Source organism: Colossoma macropomum, unplaced genomic scaffold, assembly GCF_904425465.1.
Source record: "Colossoma macropomum unplaced genomic scaffold, Colossoma_macropomum, whole genome shotgun sequence".
NCBI classification, from domain to species: domain Eukaryota; kingdom Metazoa; phylum Chordata; class Actinopteri; order Characiformes; family Serrasalmidae; genus Colossoma; species Colossoma macropomum.
Window position 1 is genome coordinate 23,775,634 of NW_023494806.1, and position 19,756 is coordinate 23,795,389.

General features: G+C 42.1%; 1 protein-coding gene across 1 annotated transcript; it reads right to left on the bottom strand.

Annotated features, from left to right (window-relative positions):
- Positions 1–15,246: 15,246 nt before the first annotated feature.
- Positions 15,247–19,695, bottom strand: si:ch211-12e13.1. The gene is made up of 5 exons (XM_036598117.1): positions 19,275–19,695; positions 18,745–18,908; positions 17,739–17,978; positions 16,779–16,946; positions 15,247–15,557 (listed from the first exon to the last, which is right to left on the bottom strand). Exons 1-5 carry the CDS (start codon positions 19,532–19,534, stop codon positions 15,361–15,363), a joined length of 1,029 nt encoding a protein of 342 aa, XP_036454010.1. The 5' UTR covers positions 19,535–19,695; the 3' UTR covers positions 15,247–15,360.
- Between the last annotated feature and the right edge of the window lie 61 nt (positions 19,696–19,756).

The following is a 19,756-nucleotide window of genomic DNA, read 5'->3' on the forward strand; positions in this document are numbered from 1 at the left end:
CAGCCCACCCACTTACACTGAAGTTATAAGGAGTGTTTCAGGCTGGACTGCTTTTTGAATGAGGCACGATACAGAGCCAATCGGAACAGAGCTCATTTATCAATCTTAAAGTCTACATTAAACACATGAACTTCATTAAGTGGACCTCAAACATATTAAATACAAGAAAATGTAGGGTTTGTGCTCTTAAGACCACCGTCCAATTAGAAACAGCCACACTTGCAGATCCGTATGCATGCACGCCCAAACAGACTCTTCATTCAGAAAAGCCAGTGAAGGGAAGTTAACGCTTCCTTCTGTCCTCAACAGATACAGTACTACACTGACATTACACCCATTACCCAGAATGCAAGAGGAAAAAGAAAATAAGGACCCATGAAAGGACATGAGCACGAACCCATGGACTATTTTTATTGAAATAAATATTTATTGACATAAAAATGATTGTGATGAAACCACTAGACAGGACCAAGTGCCCAACATCCATAAATATAATTACTTATTATAACAAACATTATTATTAAATATGAAATTCACTGATTAATAGTAGCCATACAAAAAAGTTTTCTTGGTAGAAATGATGTCCATGTGTTTCTTCTGTCCATCTCTGGTGCTTTAGTCCGTCTGAAAGTCTCTGAATATTTGATAAGCTCAGTCGTACGACGTGAGTCTGAGAGAGGGTCTATAAAAGCGTTAAAAAAATCGAGTTTACCAAAAAGCTTCCAAAGACCTACAGATGTACAGCTGGACTGCTTTGATATTCAAACATTAAAAGATTTATTTTTACACTGCGTGAGGTTCTGTAGATGTAGAACAGCGTCGCTTCTTGTGCAGTGACAGAATGTGAGGAACAGCACAAAAGAGAAACAACCAACATTAATAAACACGTTTGAGTACAAACACATCAATCGGTGACCGCACGGACCAAACGTCTCTCAGATGGCCACTGCGGTCATCTTCATCAGGACGAGAGCCGACTGTAGATCAGAGCTCTGACTGTGAGCTAGAGCTGGACGATATGGCCAACTTATCACAATATACATCGCATATCATTCACAAAACAATTATCTATTATTCTATTGCATTTAATTACGTAAACATGTGCCCCTCCCCAAAAACGCCCCTCATGAAGTCCCACCCACTGCATTTGATTGACCTCAGCGACAGTGATGGACCTTGCTTTCCATTTTAAATATGGCAGCCATTGATCATTGAGTGTGTTTACTTGCACTTAATCATCTGATAACTGCAGAAGATCAGATTTTGTCAGTAATCCGATCAACACGTTTACATGCACTCGAGTAATCAGATAATGGGGAAACTCTGGGTCTACATGAGCCAGATTTCTGCTACCGGCCAATAAGCTCACAGAAGAAGCCGCGACGTAAACGTAACGTAAAACTCGAACTTCTTGCTGCTTTATCTGAAAATATGAACACACATCAGCTGCTCGCTTATATCTGGTACCGCGTTCTTCCGCACACGCACAGACTGAGAAATGCGAAAGAAATCAGAGTAAGAGTTTACAGCACTGAGAAATCTGATTACTGAACTAAAATCCAGCCTCCTTATCGGATTTCTTAATCGGACCTCTAGATCGGAGTATGGTGTTTACATGACCATTTGAATAATCAGATAACTGCAGAAGTCGGATTATGATCAGATTATTGAGTGCATGTAAAACACGCTCATTGTTGTACACAAATGTGTGAAGACAATTTAAATTTAATTTGAATTATGTCTCAAATTGTGTGCACTCCTGTAGGCAATGTAGCAGCAAATACATGATTGACTTAACATTTTTAAATTCGGCTTTTTTTATTTCGGAAAATGTTGCCGTACTTGAAGTTAAAGCCGATTATTGAGAACTTGCAAATTCTTTAGTCTTTTACAGTAATACAACACCAAAAATGCATTAAAATGTAAGCTAGAATGTTGATGTGTCGATCGCTAAGATTGCTATAATCACTTCGCCAAGATTTGCTTAGGTAGCATCAGCTAGCTAAGTACCTAATGCTAACGTTATTAGCACATAAGCTAGCACTGTCCCATTTTCTTGACATTTTAATTTTATTGAAAATGCCTCAAACACACATTACTGATCAATAAAAAACCTCTGGTCATTTCCTGGTCATTTCAGTTGTCAAAACTGGTCATTTCCTCAGACTTACGAAGTGTGAGCTGTCTGGTAGATGCTAAGTTCAAATTCCAGGTGATACAGTATTTCCTGGATCTGTGCAGCTACGGCTTTGGAATCAACCCTCGTTCTTGAGGAATCTTTGTCCTTTTTTCATGCAAATCACAGCTACAAAAGACGTGCTCAAACACAGGTAGGGGTTCAGATTGGTTTCATACTCATTTCTGAAAAATTTCCCAGAGCCCAAGTATTTGGTCATTTAGCATAATTAGCTTAGCTTTGTTAGCATAAGAACTCCATTGAAATCCATTGGTAATGTTCTCCATTCTCTTTAGAATTCATTTTATATGAGAAACCCAGTGTACACCTTAGATAAGGTATGCTAAATGGTGCTCGCTGTAGGGGTTTGTTTGAGGGACCGACTCTCTGAGTGGACACATAAGCAGGGCTTTCCTCTGAAACTGGAATCTGACTCGAAGTGATGGGAGCCAACTACCAGCCACTTCTATTCCATTCCATTCCATAGACCAGTCAATTCAATTCAGTTCAATTCAATAACACATTATCAGGTTAATTCCAGTACACATCCATCTATTTAATTCAATCCCAGTGGTGTATTCAATTCCACCCTATTCTATACTAGTCTATGTGATTTTGTTCTTTTTCATTCCTTATTAATTTCATCCCATTCCATTCCATTCAGTCTATTCTGCTCAGTCCCATTGAACATCCATCTATTCAATTCCATTCAATTCAGTTCCATACTAGTCTATTCAAGTTGATTAAATTCCATTCCATATTAGTCTGTTTAATCCAATTCAATTCCTTTTAGTCTTTTCAATTCAGTACCGTTCCATACCAGTGAACTCAATTCCATACCAATATGTTCAATTCCTTTACATAGCAGCCAACGCAGTTCATTTTAATACCATTTTATCTATTTAATTCTATTCCACACCTGTCTGTTAAATTCCATTCAATTTCATACGCATCTATTCAATTTGCTTAGATTCCTCTCCTTATTAGTCTATTCAGTTCAACCCCATTCCAGTCTATTAAATTCAATTCCATTCTGTACCAGTCTACTCAACTCTATACCAATCTATTCAATTCTATTCCATGCAATTCCATTCCAGTCTATTCAATTTGGTTCTATTCTATTTCCATACCAGCTTGCTCAAATCCGTTCAATTCCATTCCATTCCATGCCGATCTACTCCATTCCATACCAGTCTATTACATTTGGGTCCTTTACATACCAGCCAGCTCAATTCAATTCATACCAATACTATTTTTTCTATTTAATTCCATTCCATACTCATCTACTGAATTCAGTTCCATTCCATTCAGTCTATTCAATTCTGTTCCATTCAATTTCCTACCAGTCCATTCAATTCCATTCCATTCCAGTCTATTTAATTCCCAAATTAAAATGTCCCATCACCGGACGTCCTTCTGTAGATCTGTTGAGATCAGACTCCAGTTCAGGGCAGAATCACTGTTTGCGCTGTTTAAGCTGTATGAATGGAGTCTATGTGACTATAAAGTGGCTGTTGATGTTCAGAGGATGGTGCAGTAACAGCACAGGTGTTTGGGCCTCCTGGGAGGCTCCTCCTCCTGCTCAGGTAGAGGCGTGGCCTCCAGGCTCTGGCTCCGCTTCTCACACACAGAAGGGGAAGAGTCAGAGGAGATGGACAGGAGGCGGCCGCAGACGAGCTGGGCGGCGTTGCCATCGGTGATGGAGCAGTCGGTGACCGTCCTCTCCCTGAGGGACATGTCATCGTCGTCCTCGTCAATCAGTATGACCTCTGATCTCAGCACACAGGCCAGCGTGCGCACGTCCTCGGAGGACGCCATGTTGCTGGAGTCCACCATGCCCATGGAGGACGATTTGTCCAGAGACGTCTCGCCGCCGTCCAGCAGACTGTCCTCAGCCTCGGAGCCACAGTGCAGACTGCCAGCATCCAGGTGCTCAGTGAAACCCTGAGGCACACGCATATGTTTATGTAGTTAAAGCGTTTGGCAAAAATCTGATTTAGGCTAAATGTAGCCAAGACATGTTTGGTGTCCAGGGTGTTTAGTGGCTGATTAAACTGCATAAATAATCATCATAATTGCCTCAAAATGGACAAAATCTGGACAAATTTAGGCTTGAAGAACACTAACTGCTAATACTGTTACTACCATGTTAATTCTGTTACTGTCATGCAGTAGAGGGAGGACCATCCTGCCCACCCAGACAGGAAGAGAGGACCCCTTAGATCTCTATGATCTCTTGGACTCCAGGTTATGGATGGCTGTGGCATCGCCAGTATAATGAAAACAGTGGATACTATCAAAAGTTTAAGTGAGATTCTCAAAGGGTCAACTTGTCACGTGTAGAACTGTTTATGGTGCAAAAACACTGGACAAACGTTTATTCCGTGGTATTATCCTAGCAACCTGGTACTTAAGTAAGTACAAAAAATAAGTAGCCTAGAGCTAAATAGCCAGTGGGAAGTAGAAGGTAGGTGCATCTAATAAACTAGCAGCTCAGGCTTCTCACTCAGTGAAATGTCTCACTGTTATATGCTCATGTTTATAAGGGAGCACTAGAGCAAAATAGAGTTCGGTACATTTGGTCAAGTGTAAAAGCTGTTTTTGAGTCCAGAGAATCTCTGGTCCTCCTGAAATCAGTGGTCTGGGTTCGCTTCCAGTACCGTGTGTGGGGCTCCGTGATTGGTTCATTTTGTAACGTGACAGCTCCGATTTATCATGATACTTCCCTTTTCAAGTTTCGTGGTGGCGGGAGAGGATTGTTGTGGACAAAAAGCGCTGTTTCTTTGCCAAACGAGTGTTTGTATCCAAGGAAAATAATAAAAAGCAGCAAACAGATGAATATCGTCCCGACCATTTTGTATGGAATTATGCAATCGATTCACAGTTTGGATGGAATTCTTGTTCCCCCAAACAAGCCCAGAATCGGTCCTCGGTGTGGACTCAAGTATTCGGGACAAGTGTGAAAACAACCTACACATACTCCTCTGTCTGCTTCACACTTCAGATCTGAACACAGGCGAGCATTAAGTTTTCAGTCGTTTAGCCGCTGTGGGTTAAATCACAGCCCAGTCAGTTTAACATTAGTTTAGCGTTTAACTTTGTTCAAGCTACTAAACACTAACTTAAGTTAAATACCAGGTTTGCTAGGCTAAATACTGAGACCTAACTGCAGTACGGTGTAATAAATGTTTGTATGGTTAGCACCATGCTAATTGGTTGGGTGTAATCTTGCATTACTTGTTAGCAACATTAGCCTCGTAGCAAACTTGAGACACCAAACATGTGGCTGATCAACTACCTTTGGGGTAAGAAGACACCACAGGACAGCAGACAGTGTTCATTGTTGAACATACTACTAGGCATTACTAACTGATTTTACGCAATTACATGCAGGTTCTGAATGGTAGTTTTAGTAGTTTGTAACTGACCAAGCCATTTCAAGCAATGTTCAGGATGTGGTGGAGACCACATCACTGTTCTTTAGTGTTTCTACACTTACCCCTAACGGCTCCTTTAGTGTTTCTACGCTTACCCCTAACGGCCCCTTTAGTGTTTCTACACTTACCCCTAACGGCTCCTTTAGTGTTTCTACGCTTACCCCTAACGGCTCCTTTAGTGTTTCTACACTTAGCCCTAATGACTCCTTTAGTGTTTCTACACTTACCCCTAACGACTCCTTTAGTGTTTCTACACTTACCCCTAATGACTCCTTTCAGTGTTTCTACACTTACCCCTAATGACTCCTTTAGTGTTTCTACACTTACCCCTAATGACTCCTTTAGTGTTTCTACACTTACCCCTAACGACTCCTTCAGTGTTTCTACACTTACCCCTAATGACTCCTTCAGTGTTTCTACACTTACCCCTAACGACTCCTTCAGTGTTTCTACACTTACCCCTAATGACTCCTTCAGTGTTTCTACACTTACCCCTAACGACTCCTTTCAGTGTTTCTACACTTAGCCCCTAATGACTCCTTTAGTGTTTCTACACTACCCTAACTCCTACTACCCCTAATGACTCCTTTAGTGTTTCTACACTTACCCCTAACTGACTCCTTTAGTGTTTCTACACTTACCCCTAACTGACTCCTTTAGTGTTTCTACACTTACCCCTAATGACTCTCTTCTAGTGTTTCTACACTTACCCCTAACGCCCTTTAGTGTTTCTACCCCTAATGACTCCTTCAGTGTTTCTACACTTACCCCTAACGACTCCTTCAGTGTTTCTACACTTACCCCTAACGGCCCCTTTAGTGTTTCTACACTTACCCCTAATGACTCCTTCAGTGTTTCTACACTTACCCCTAACGGCTCCTTTAGTGTTTCTACACTTACCCCTAATGACTCCTTCAGTGTTTCTACACTTACCCCTAACGGCTCCTTTAGTGTTTCTACACTTACCCCTAACGGCTCCTTTAGTGTTTCTACACTTACCCCTAACGGCTCCTTCAGTGTTTCTACACTTACCCCTAATGACTCCTTTAGTGTTGTGGTCTGTGATGTCAGTAAAGCCGGACCCAGGCCGTCAGACACCGACTCAGACACGTTCTCTTTAAGAAGGTCTGCGTGGTCTGACCTGTGTTCCTGTGGTTGGGGGCTTTTCTCTGGGGTCACCCCTGAGGTTAGAGTTAGGTTCTGGACCGTTCTTTTGGAGTTCCTGTAAAGCTCTGTGCTCTTCTGAGCATGCTCAGTAGAAGATGAGAGACTGTTCATCAGGTTCTTCTGCTGCTTCTTTATACAGGCTGTCTTACTGCCAGAGCCTGAGAGAGAGAGAGAGAGAGAGAGAGATAAACTGAGTCTGTTCTACAGTTTCTCATTAGGTTGAATGAATAACTGACTCTAAATGTAGGTATTGTGATATAAACTGAGTCTGTTCTACAGTTTCTCATTAGGTTGAATGAATAACTGACTCTAAATGTAGGTATTGTGATATAAACTGAGTCTGTTCTACAGTTTCTCATTAGGCTGAATGTGAATTTTTTATCAGTGGGCTTGACCAGCTTCACAACATTAACACATTTGTGGGCGGGGCCTGGAGAGGGCAACAGTGTAAAATGTCTACATATCAACTGTATAAAACAGTATGAATTTAAAAAATAAAGGACGAAAGTTAGCATTTTTGAAAATTATACCCTTTTTTACTGCACTTACAGGCCACAGTGCTATCCTTGGATACCATGGTCAGATGGCGAGGGTCCACACCTGAGCCGCTCACATCTGCACACACACAGATGTCCAGTAGTGCGTCTTAATTCTCCATCAGTCTTCAGGATTACTGCAGGAGGATTAACCACAAACTCTCTAATACCTCAACAACTGTTTACGTCACATAATCAGAGTTCAATTCGGTACAAATGGAGTTAAAAACGGAAACAGATACGACTGAGGAGATCGAGTCAATGAAATAAATACAGAAGAGAAAGGAGGAGAAAAGAACTGAAGAGAAGAAGCAAGCCGAGTTTTGCTGATCCGTCTTTGGCTGCACGGCATTTTTCACACCAGGGTCTTCAGTCCAAGATGTACATAACCTTCATGTATTGGGTGGCAAATTAACATTTTAGTCCCGTGTCAACTTTCTGTCAACACACAAATTTACGATCTTAGTACTACTACTGCTCGCTGTTGTCGGAAGAAAACCTTGTTTTTTGACATTTTTCAGTTTTTGACATAATTTGAAAATGTTGCCCTTTACATTGTGTGTAAATTTCATGATGAATGGACTAAAAGAAACGGCCCGAAATGACTTGGAAAAACGTCTGGTTCCATTGAGTATGTTTTTTCCTTCTCCTGTAAAGTTACCATTTTGGAGATATGAGGTTTTCTTCCAACAACAGCGTACTACTAATATTACTATTGATATTACAATTGTTATTACTAGTGCTACATGTTAGTAGACATACCAAACCACAATTTTGAAATGAATTGTCAAATGAGTCCATGGAAAGCACAGATTTATCCACTCTGCTTTAGAGGCACAGGGTAGTGCCTCATTCATGCAGGCAGTGCTGTCATAATAAGAGTCCCTTCTAATCCTCCGGGGCTGCCAAACTCGCCCATGCGTCAAATTCAATGTTTCTCTATCTTTCCGATAATACAGCACAGAAATACAGTTCAAACATTTCCTGAATATGTAGAGCCGCCCTTTCCATTCCACCAAATCGCGAGATCTTACGTGACCCACATCCGGAGTTATGAGGCTTTGAAGAGGGGCTGAGATCTATGGACTGACAGCACTGCCTGCATGAATGAGGCACTACCCTGTGCCTCTAAAGCAGAGTGGATAAATCTGTGCTTTCCATGGACTCATTTGACAATTCATTTCAAAATTCTACTAACATTTCCTGAGTGAATCCATGAAGCTTAGCTAGCTTTCCAGCTAAGTTCTGAATTAGCATACTAGCAGACTGTTATTAGCATACCCTGCTAGAAAAAACAGCATTGGCTGGCATGGCTGCTCACCAGCACATACTGGTTTGCTAGGTGACCAGCAGGGTAGTAACATATCTGTAAGACTCATAAACACATGACACATAAAACTAGTATTGGAGTTTATATTCAGGTGCACTAGTCATGAACTAGTGCTTGGTGACTATCTTCACCTAGAGCAATAAACAATAGCTAAATAAAGCTGCTTATACAGTAAGATAAAGGAAAAATCCAGCTGAAGCCGGACACTGGAGCTCAACAGGGATTGGGAATCAGCGTCACATTGTGCTGGATCGTTCTGCCATATTGGCAGGACAAATGTTCATACACACCGAGTGAGTGTAAAGAGCGATCCAACTCCAGAGGGACGACAAACATCGGCATACGGATAAAATTAGCCTTATTGACAGGGTGGATCTGTACATAACTCTCAAGCACAGAGCCACCTCCTCCTCAATGCACAGATGTTCTCCTAACTGCTGTGCAGCTTAAGTGCCTATTGTTTTGAATAATTTACAGTTTTCAAGTCACTTGAAGTCGATGTACAGATTACAAATGGATATTCCGCTCTGTTGCTGGCGTACTCGGCTAGACACTATTACTGTACTACACTGTATTAAACCCCATTAGATTCAAAGTAGGTTACAGAAGGTCAGCATACAAAGTAGGTCAGTATAAAGTCCTTAAGATAAGCAGACAAATGCTAAGTGCTAACGTTACTAGCTACCTACCTTTTAACTCAGAAACAGTGAGTTTGTTAAAAGCCAGTTGGCTGATACTAAATAATAATAATGATAAATTCACTAAATGATTTTGAACGTTTTATTCCACTAAATCTAAACTTGGCCTTGATGTTTATTGACACCCTCACTGCGATACTTCCTATGTGCTATTTGACTACAGCTGCATCCGAGTAGATGAATGAAACCAAGCAAAATCAGTCAGTGAGTCAGTGATTCAGTCAGTAAGTGACTCTGTCGGTCAGTCAGTCTGCTGTGTCAGTCCGTGACTCAGTTAATCAGTCAGCAAGTGACTCAGTCACACAGTCAGTGACTCAGTCGGTCAGTCAGTAAATGGCAGTCAGACAGTCAGTCATTCAGTGACTCAGTTGGTGAGTCTGTCAGTGATTCAGTCGGTCAGTCAGTCAGTATATGACAGTCAGACAGTCAGTTAGTCAGTGACTTGGCTGGTGAGTCAGTCAGTGATTCAGTTAATCAGTCAGTAAGTGACTCAGACAGCCAGTCAGTAAGTGACTCTATCAGTCAGCCAACCACTCACTCAGTCAGTCAGTCAGTGACTCAGCCAGTCAGCCAGTCAGTCAGTCAGTGTCAGTCAGTCAGTGACTCAGCCAGTCAGTCAGTCAGTGATTCAGCCAGTCAGTCAGTCAGTGATTCAGTCAGTGGCTCAATCAGTCATTCAGTCAGTGAGACAGTCAGTCAATCCATGAGACAGTCAGTCAGTGAGACAGTCATTGACTTAGTCAGTCAATGACTCAGTTGGTCAGTCAGTCAGTGAGATAGTCAGTGACTCAGTCAGTCAGTGACTGTCAGTCAGTGACTCAGTGATTCAGTCGATCAATCAGCCAGTGACTCAGTTGGTCAATCAGTCAGTCAATCAGTCAGTGACTCAGTCAGTCAGTCAGTCAGTAAGTGACGGTTAGCCAGTGACTCAGTCAGTGACTCAGTAAGAGACCGCGTTTCTCTCAGAGGAGAAGAGAAGAAAAAGGAGAGCAGAGAGGAACTGATGGAGATGGAGAGAGTTATTTTTGCTGGGTCGGGTGAAGGAGTCTGGACTTTAAAAGCTGTAAAAATAACTCAAACCCCTCGAGATTCTGAGGAGCTTTCAGAGGAGAATTCTATTACACACACTTTACACACAGACCACACACACACACACACACACACACACACACACACACACACACACTCACTCAGGTAAGATCTAAGTGATGCTCTGTCTGATGTGTGTGTGATGTTTCTTCCACAAACTCTCTCTGATTATTTGTGTGATGTCTGTGTGTGATAACCATCACTGAACACCTGCTTGAGTAGATCACACACACACACACACACACACACACACACACACACACACACACACACACACACACACAGCACTCCACACACTGACAGAATCAGGCCTTCATAAATTATTATTATCAGTGTGATAAAGCCACACACACATTACTGTACCATATAATATATGGTAAAGTATATACATACATACACACACATATACACACACACACACACACACACACTCTGATATCATTAGGAGTGTCTTGTGATTCTTCTGACCTTGTGTTAACACTCAACAACCAAAAGCTCCTCTAAGCAGCTCATGAGCCCAAGAAAACTCTCAGATTAAACTGCACACTGACCAGAAAGGCAAAGCAAAACCCCCACATGACAGCGAGGGGCCTGCAGGATGGTTTAGCTGACACAGGAGTGGTGGTGCGCCGTTCTACTGTGCAGAGCTGCTCACACAAACATGATCTGCATGGGAGAGTCATCAGAAATACAAACAAACATTCAAACTCCTAACAAAAGTCAACATATGAAGTATACAAAACCACATCTAGAGAAGCCAGAGGCATTTTGGAAACAAGTGCCGTGGACTGATTACACTCTCCGGTCACAATCACCAAAGGTGTGTTCAGAGAAAAACAGAAGCAGCATTTGATGAAAAGAACACTGTGCTGACTGTTAAGCCTATTGTGTGTTGGGGTTGTTTGGCAGTCAGTAGATCAGGAAACACTACGCAGGTGGATGGAAGAATGGATTCCACCAAATACCAACAAAGTCTGGAAGTAAGTGTGACACTGAAGCTGAAAAGAGAATAGCTACCACAACAGGCCCAGAATATACCTCTAAATCCACCATGAACTACTACAAGTAGCTGAAGCTGTATGGCTCTTACTGTCCTGTGACTTCAACACCATTGAATATCTGTCAGTCGATCTTAAACATACTGTCTCTGCCTAAAGGGTTGTTACTAAGTACTGACTTGGTAGTAGTCCAAACCTTTGCATGTGTGCTGTCTATGATGCTGAAAATACTCAATCACTCTATTAACCTCACAGGAAGAACTACACAGCTAAGTGCTGTGACCAGATTCAGACGATTTCAAGATAGTTAGTCATTTGTTTCAAGAAAATAATGAATTATTTTTTTATATTAAGCCAATATTTTAATGCACTAGGTAATTTTTATGAAGAAAGTCAATATTGAGAAATTGAGAAATTGTCATTATTTCAACATATTAAGTCAACGGTTTAAGAAAATTAAGTCATTATTTGGAGACATTAAGTCATTATTTTGAGATACTAAATCAATGTTTTGAGTGATTAAGTCATTATTTCAACATATTTAGTCTAAAAATCACTATAAAAGTAATTATTTCAACACATTAAATGAATATAAGAAAATATATATATGAAAATAAGTCATTATCTTGCGAGTCAATATGTTGAAATAAATAAGTCTTTATTTCAACATATTAAGTAAAACAAACAAGAAAACAAGCAACTATTTTGACATATCTAGTCAATATTTCAAGAAAATCATTATTGTGAGATTAATTTACGAAAATAAGTAATTATTTTAGAATGCTAAGTCATTATTTTGACATACTGATACCTGAAATAGAGGAAAAAGAAAAAGAATGGATTTTTTCTCCTTTACCTGGCAGATCAAGAAAGTGATCAAACAGTGGAACACAATGAGTCTCTACCACAAAGAGCATCACGACAGCGTTCCCTGTGAGCGTCCTGACCACCTCCAGACGGGTCTCTGAGGGCGTCTGGACGGACTGAGACAACCACAGTGTCCAATCCGTCTCCGCTGTCCAACAACAATCAGTCTGAAAGTCTAAAAACAGCAGAAAGAGACTGAAAGACTGACTCACCCTCGAGTGTGCAGCATCTCTGAGAGTGTGATCCACTCTGGCAGGAGAAGGGGGCGAGAGAGAGAGAGAGAGAGAGAGAGAGAGAGGAGAGAGAGAGAGAGACCTTACATTCTACATTAAATAGGAAGCCTTAAAAGATCTGATTCCTCCAGACTGTGAACGCCTGTTCACTCAATAGAAGACAGTAACACACTCATAAGGCCTCTTCAGCTGCTTTACTCTCTTTTTGGTCTCCACTGTTTATTTTTCTGTGATGATGAAGGGCGTGTTGGTGAGGAAGGCTCTCCTCCTCCTCCTCCTCACGAACACTGCATGATGAATAATACACGTGAAACACTTCCACATACATGTAAGTACAGACACAGTAAGCCTGAGTGAACATCAGAACTCTGAAATATTAAAGAGTCACTCAGCTCCCTGATGGAGAACAGCAGAGGGGCTTTAGCACCGCCGCCCCCTGCTGGAGGAACCACGCTACTGCACTGTACACACTGCACTGATGAACGCACTGCAAACAGTGGTGTGCTATTACTGATGTAGCATTTAGCTCAGTAGTTAGTGAGATTCGAGACACAGCTTTTTCTCTGAAGAGTATTTAAAAATATTAATCAACAGTAAGCAATGCATCACATATTGGTATTACATGAGGAGGACACTGAGCTGTACAACCCTCCTAATTATTGAGTTCAGGTGTTTCAGCCACACTTATTGCTAACAGGTGGATAAATTAAGCACATAACCTTGCAGTCTCCAACATCAGCAGAAGAACCTGCGCATTAGGAGCTTCACAAAATGGGTTTACATGGCTGAGCAGCTGCACACAAGCCTCAAAATGCACAATGCCAAGCGTCGGATGGATGGAGTGCAGCGCCGCCACTGGACTCTGGAGCAGTCGAAACGTGTTCTGTGGGGTGATGAATCAGCTTCTCCATCTGTCAGTCTGATGGACGAGTCTGGGTTTGGAGAATGCCAGGAGAACGTTACCTGCCTGACTGCACTGTGCCAGCTGTACAGTTTGGTGGAGGAGGGATGATGATATGGGGCTGTTTTTCAGGGGTTGGTTTCAGTGAAGGGAACTCTTAATGCTTCAGCACTAAGACATTTTGGACAATTGTATGCTTCCAACTTTGTGGGAACAGTTTGGGGAAGAACCTTTTCTGCTCCAGCATGACTGAGACCCCAGTGCACAAAACAGCTCCATGAAGGCCTGACTGGGTGAGTTTGGTGTCAAAGAACTTGACTGACCCTCACAGACCCTGACCTCAACCCCATCAAACACCTTTGGGATGAACTAGAACGGAGATTGTGAGCCAGGCCCTCTCGTCCAACATCAGTGTCTGACCTCACAAATGCTCTCCTGGATGAATGGGCAAAAATTCCAACAGACTCACAACAAAATCTGTAGAAGCTTCCCAGAAGAGTGGAAGCTGTTAGAGCTGCAAAGGGGGACCAACTCCATATTAATGCCTATGGATTTAGAATGGGATTCATTAAAGCTCCTGTAGGATTGATGTGTACAATACTTTTGTCCATATAGTGTATCATCGCCATCCAAAAGAAAAAAAAAAAGTATCTCTGTATTTTTTGTTTTATTTTTCTTTTCATTTGAACACAGCAGCTGTTCTTTACACTATGTGAAAGTTTTATGATGAACGGACCAATAGGAACTCCAAAATTCCTAGAAATAAAACCTCTTTATATTAACTTCAATCAAAAGTTAAGAATGTTTGTGTCCTCTCCTGTAAACTATTTTGTTTTTCTCTTGACAGCAATGACGTGTATAATTGTACAATTTATCATTTTATAATTGTTGATTTGTATTATGTTAAACCATTTTAGAAAAAAATCAGTTTTACAGGAAAAGGAAAAAAATGTTTTCAATGTAAATTAAAGTACATTTCTATTGGTGCTTTCGTCATTAAATTTTGCCACAACGTAAGAGAATTTTTTTTTTAAACAAAAATTGTATTGTTTTATTAGAAATCACAAGCTGTATTCATGTGCAGTGAGTATGTTACCATAAAAACAGGTAAATACGTACAACCCAAACCTCTAAGCAAGGCCATCCTCAAAGAAGGAAATGAAAGAAAACCAAAAAAAAAAATCCAAGTTTCCTAAATATGGGCAGCGTGACATTTTTAAATCATGTAAAGGAAAAAAATCCAAAACAGCAAAAACAGATAAACGGTTTTGTTCTGACAGTGACAAAGTGTTGTGTATAGACGGTGAGAATTATTTTAGGAATCATATTGTATTATAGTGCATATCGTATTCATTGTTCACTGTGATTTTCCTTCAGTGCTTAATTTACATTGACAGCATTTAGCAGACACTCTTATCCAGAGTGACTTACAGAGTGATCATTTTACACAGGTAGGTGAAGGTGGCGTTAGGAGTCTTGCCCAAGGACTTTTATTGGTATAATGTAGGGTGCTGGCCCAGGTGGGGATCGAACCCCAGTGTTACCCACTACACTATACCAACCTGTGCTGTGTCCATGCTAAAGGTGTAGCTTAATGTCCAGCTGTTTATACACAACACAGCATCACTGCTAACAAACAATCTGACTAATACAGATATGAACCTATCATTGTCTGGACATCTCTATGGTTTTATATTTTATGAAGTATTCTAGGATATTCAAGGATGTCCTAGAATAAAAATAATAAAAAAAAAGTTCACATTAAAATAAAGAAATGAAATATGAATGCAGTAATAATCCAGCAGACCTGAATATCAGAAACAGATATTATACTTTATTGTTTATCACCTAAACGAGCGTGTGGTTTGCGTGCGGGTCATTTTCAGGTCCAGTGCAGTTCCAGCAGTATTGGTCTCCTCTCAGTGCTGCTACAGTCCCTGCATCTCTCCAGTGAGGATCAGGGTCTGCGCTTTGTCGTCCTCCATGGTAAAGGTGTAGCTCCTGTCTGAGCTGCTGTGGACGGAGGCTGAACTCTCTCTGATCCTGATGCTGACGGCTCTCGGTAAGTGGAGAGGTCGTCTGTAGCGCACAGTCAGCGTGAGAGGAGCTCTCACAGCATCGGCTCCTAAACACAAACACAAACATGCCGTCACTGTCGGAACGAAACCTTGTATCTCTGAAATGGTGACTTTACGACAGAACGAAAAAACTTTAACTTCTCATGAAAATTAAGTTAGAACAGTGACGCTCTTTCTGCCGTCATCCAGGCTGCTGACAGTGTTAGGCTGAATTTACACGGTGCAACTTTCATGCAACTTTAGTTGCTTGAAACCTACATGAAATTAAATGCGCTGTAAAATATCCTGCAACTTATTTGAAACTCAGCCTCAACTGTTGCAGCTGTCTCAACTTTGTTTCAAGTATCATGAAACAGCCAATCAAAATAGCAATGAGGCATGATGTGACAACAAACGTTTTAAACAGATTCATAGGGAAAGGAAATAAACAGAAAACGCTTTATTGGGCGCTCATAAAGAGGACACCGCCCACCCCCCAGTTTATTTAAATATATTCGCCTATTCCGTCTTCAGCAGTTTGGCCCCGCCCATGCTCACTGACATTTCTCAGTGTGTTAAATATTTCAGAATGGATTGCTTTTTGAGTGATGCACAATAGGGCTGGGAAGCCAATCAGAAGGGAGGTCGTTTGCATATTTCGTACATGTCTTAAACCAGGACCACCACACATCACAGTGGATGTTGTGGGGCTTTTCATTATTTTATACACAGCAGAAATCCAGGGGTACAGTGGACTGTCCCTAGTCTCTGAGCCAGCTGTCAGGCCCACTGGCTCAGTCGCTCGGTCAGTAATCCATCTCTGAAGTAAGTTATAACAGTAACGGCTACTTGAATATAATTTTCAAAGGCTTAACCTTCACAGAGCAGATAAAAAGACTGTTATAATGTAAATAATGTAATGAATTTAATCATCATCAGATGTGTTAGTGCACCAGCGTAAGGTTTGACCCTCTTCAAGATCACATTTATCTTGCAGCACTGTGATTCTACACCACAGGCCTGCTTCAACAGCACTATACATATCTGGCAACCCAACAATCTGTCATTCGCAATGAAGTTTTTCCACTGTTCTACCCAAAGCGTCTGATCAATGAAAGACAAAACTCACCTCAGATCAGCGCGAAGACACAACTCTAAAGAATGACCCTAAATAATAAACACGTCCCCACCATAACCCTCTCCAGTTATTACTGATAAAATGGGCTAAATGATAAAATGTACAGTTCGCCTGACGCAGCCTGCACAGGTAGAGCAGGTGAGTCTCTGACCTTTCAGCTTTTCAGTCTCTGCTAGACACCTGGACACAGCCCACAGGGTGGCTGGACAGCCGTAACCCAGCAGAGAGGAGGGCAGGGGGAGAGAGAAACCTGGACCACCACACATCACAGAGGCCCACCAGGGAACTGCTACCCTAATACACCTTTCACACTTACTGTCTGAGAGAAAGAGAGAGAGAGAGAGAGAGAGAGAGAGATAAACAATGAGAGATAAACAAAAATGCAGTGTATTTTAGTGTTAAATTTCACTGACCGACATTAAGTTTCACATATTGAGATTTACTGACGTTAATTTACAGACATTAGGTTTTACTACCTGACATTAAAGCTTCACTGACTGACATTAAATTACAGACATCAGATTTCACTACGACTAGTCAGACTGACATTAAATTACAGACATCAGATTTCACTACCTGACATTAAGCTTCACCTACTGACATTAATTATTAGGTTTCACCCTCTGACAATAAATTACAGACATTAAGTTTCACTACTGACATTAATTACAGACATTAAGTTTTTCTGCCTGACATTACGTTTCTCTTCCTAACTGTGTGTACCTGTGTTACACTACCATTAGCAGTGTATGTGTGTGTATGTACCGTCAGTAGCGTGCGTGTGTGTGCGCGTGTACACGTACCGTTAGTCGTATGCAGCTGCAGTGTGTGTGTGTGTGTGTGTGTGTGTGTGTACACGTTCCATTGGTCGTGTGCGTGCAGTGGCGTGTACACGTACCGTTAGTCGTGTGCAGCTGCAGTGTGTGTGTGTATGTGTGTGTGTGTGAGTGTGTACGTGTCATCAGTAGTGTGTGTGTGTGTGTGTGTGTGTGTGCGCGTGTGTACACGTTCCATTGGTCGTGTGCGGCTGCAGTGTGCGTGTGTACACGTACCATTAGTCGTGTGCGGCTGCAGTGTGTGTGTGTATGTGTGTGTGTGTGTGTGTACGCACCGTTAGTCGTGTGCGGCTGCAGTGCGTGTGTGTACGCAGTGTGGGGGGAGATGAGTGTGATGGTGCTGCTCCACCCCTCCTCCTCCTGCTGAGCCGTTCTCAGACTGAGAGACAGATCCACCTCCACTCCTCCACCCCCACTCCTGTACTCTTCCACCCCCACCTGCAGGGAGAACGTCCCTCTCTTCAGCTCGTCCAGCGGCTTCAGCAGGCGCACCGTCTGACACACACCCAGCAGCCCTGACACACACCAACGAGCCTTTACTGCACTGCAGCTACACCATACCACACTGTGACACAGTCAGAGACCACCCTTCATTTACCCACCCTCCAGTAAAAACAGCCTTTAACTACAGATCATTCATTTCATGTGACTGACCACCCCGAGAGTCCAGGCCAACATCCCTGAATGTGTTTGATTACTTCAGAAAATGATCAACCAGCTTCTAAGACTGAACTGAAAAGAATGGAAGCTGTAATAAAGGTAAAGAGTGACTCACTGAACACTCACACAGCCGAGAGTAGAGTTAGTTGTAGAGGCTTCTGGGTAATTTTGTATGAATGTATGGGTTCTGCTTTTATTCCTGACTCTGAAAATGAAGAACTCATATTTAAATTAACTGAAGCGGGGGGCTCTGACTTTTTCACAGCACAGTATTAGAGACTTTTGGATAAAAACATCTAAAATCACCAAATCATTGTTAAAGCAGCTATAAAATATGCTAAATCATGCAACTGTGTTGGCTTAATGACTCAACTTTACACACATCCAGGTTTTCCATAATAATTCCCATGACTGGAAAACAAGTCTATAAATTTCCATTGTTTAGGATCTGTGGGAACCAGTGCGTTATTTCCTAAAAATATGAAGCAAATCTGAGATGGTCAGTGAGATGCATTGTCTGAAAACATGATATTTGTCCATGTTGTGCAGCCCCAGTGACTAAAGTCATATTATAGACTACGATATGATATAGTGAGGTCACTGCAGAGAGGGGTCACTCACCATAGGGACTCAACCTGAACCGCAGTGAGCATGTGACCATACTGATCAGCCGAGAGCAGAGGAACTGTGGGTAGAAGAGAGGGATGTCTCTGAACGTGCTGTCCGGATAGTCCCAGCCGTATCCCACCACGGAGCAGTACCTCCTCAGAGAGACCACCTCGTACCTGCACAGCATTCATCACATCCAACAATCAACATTCCATATAAACCCAGAAGACTCGTGTAGGTTCTCTGGTGGTTTTGATAGTAAATACAATGTCTATATTTGTGTTGTAGTCATGGCAACCCCTGGTTCCTATCACCACCACTGTAAAGACATCTGAACCATTTCACACCAAACCTCTCTGAATCACTGAAAAATTGGTGGACTTCCCCTTTAGGCCTAAAGTGAGGGTGGTCCAATAGAAACTCTCCTCCTATTAGACAACATGAGTTGAGCTCTTATGTGTATTAAATTTCCCGTCCTACCTTAACTGGTGCAGGACTGTAAACTCCATTTAAGGTGGACTGTTTACTGTTAGACAACCCACCTGCAGTTAATGAGTGTAATCAGGAGCTGCTTCTCTTTGGCGCTGTGGTCACTGTGGTCACTGTTCAGGTGTCCTGCTCTGCTGCGCAGTGACCGCAGTATGAACCTGCTGAGTGAACACAGAGAGGCTGGACCTCCAGGCTGGTTAAAGTCCAGCACTGCAGAGTTTAACACAGACACAGAGCAGAAAACTCCATACAGGACATAAACTCCCACACTGACCGCTCCAAACAGGGCCAGCGCCGCCCACAGAGGGTCCATCTCACACCTCCCGAGCTCTAACGCCGCCTCATACTCAGGTAATAACACTAACACAGCAGAACCATCAGCATTATTATTATTATTATTAATCCACACAGCAGTGACCTGCTCAAACTCTGCTCTGTTCAACGGCGCCTTCCTGCAGGCGAGCTGAACCTGCAGCGCTGCTACTGCCCCCTAGTGTCCGGAAAGGTGCTCTACAGAGCACACATACAAAAATCA

Bases quoted from the DNA above. Each gene is read 5' to 3' on its own strand.
- si:ch211-12e13.1 (XM_036598117.1), bottom strand. From the start codon at position 19,534: ATGGACCCTCTGTGGGCGGCGCTGGCCCTGTTTGGAGCGGTCAGTGTG. The intron at 16,947-17,738 runs GTGCGTACACAC...TCTTTCTCTCAG, and splicing joins GCAGCCGCACACGACTAACG to ACAGTAAGTGTGAAAGGTGT. The intron at 15,558-16,778 runs GTCAGAGACTCA...GTTTGTGTTTAG, and splicing joins AGAGACTGAAAAGCTGAAAG to GAGCCGATGCTGTGAGAGCT.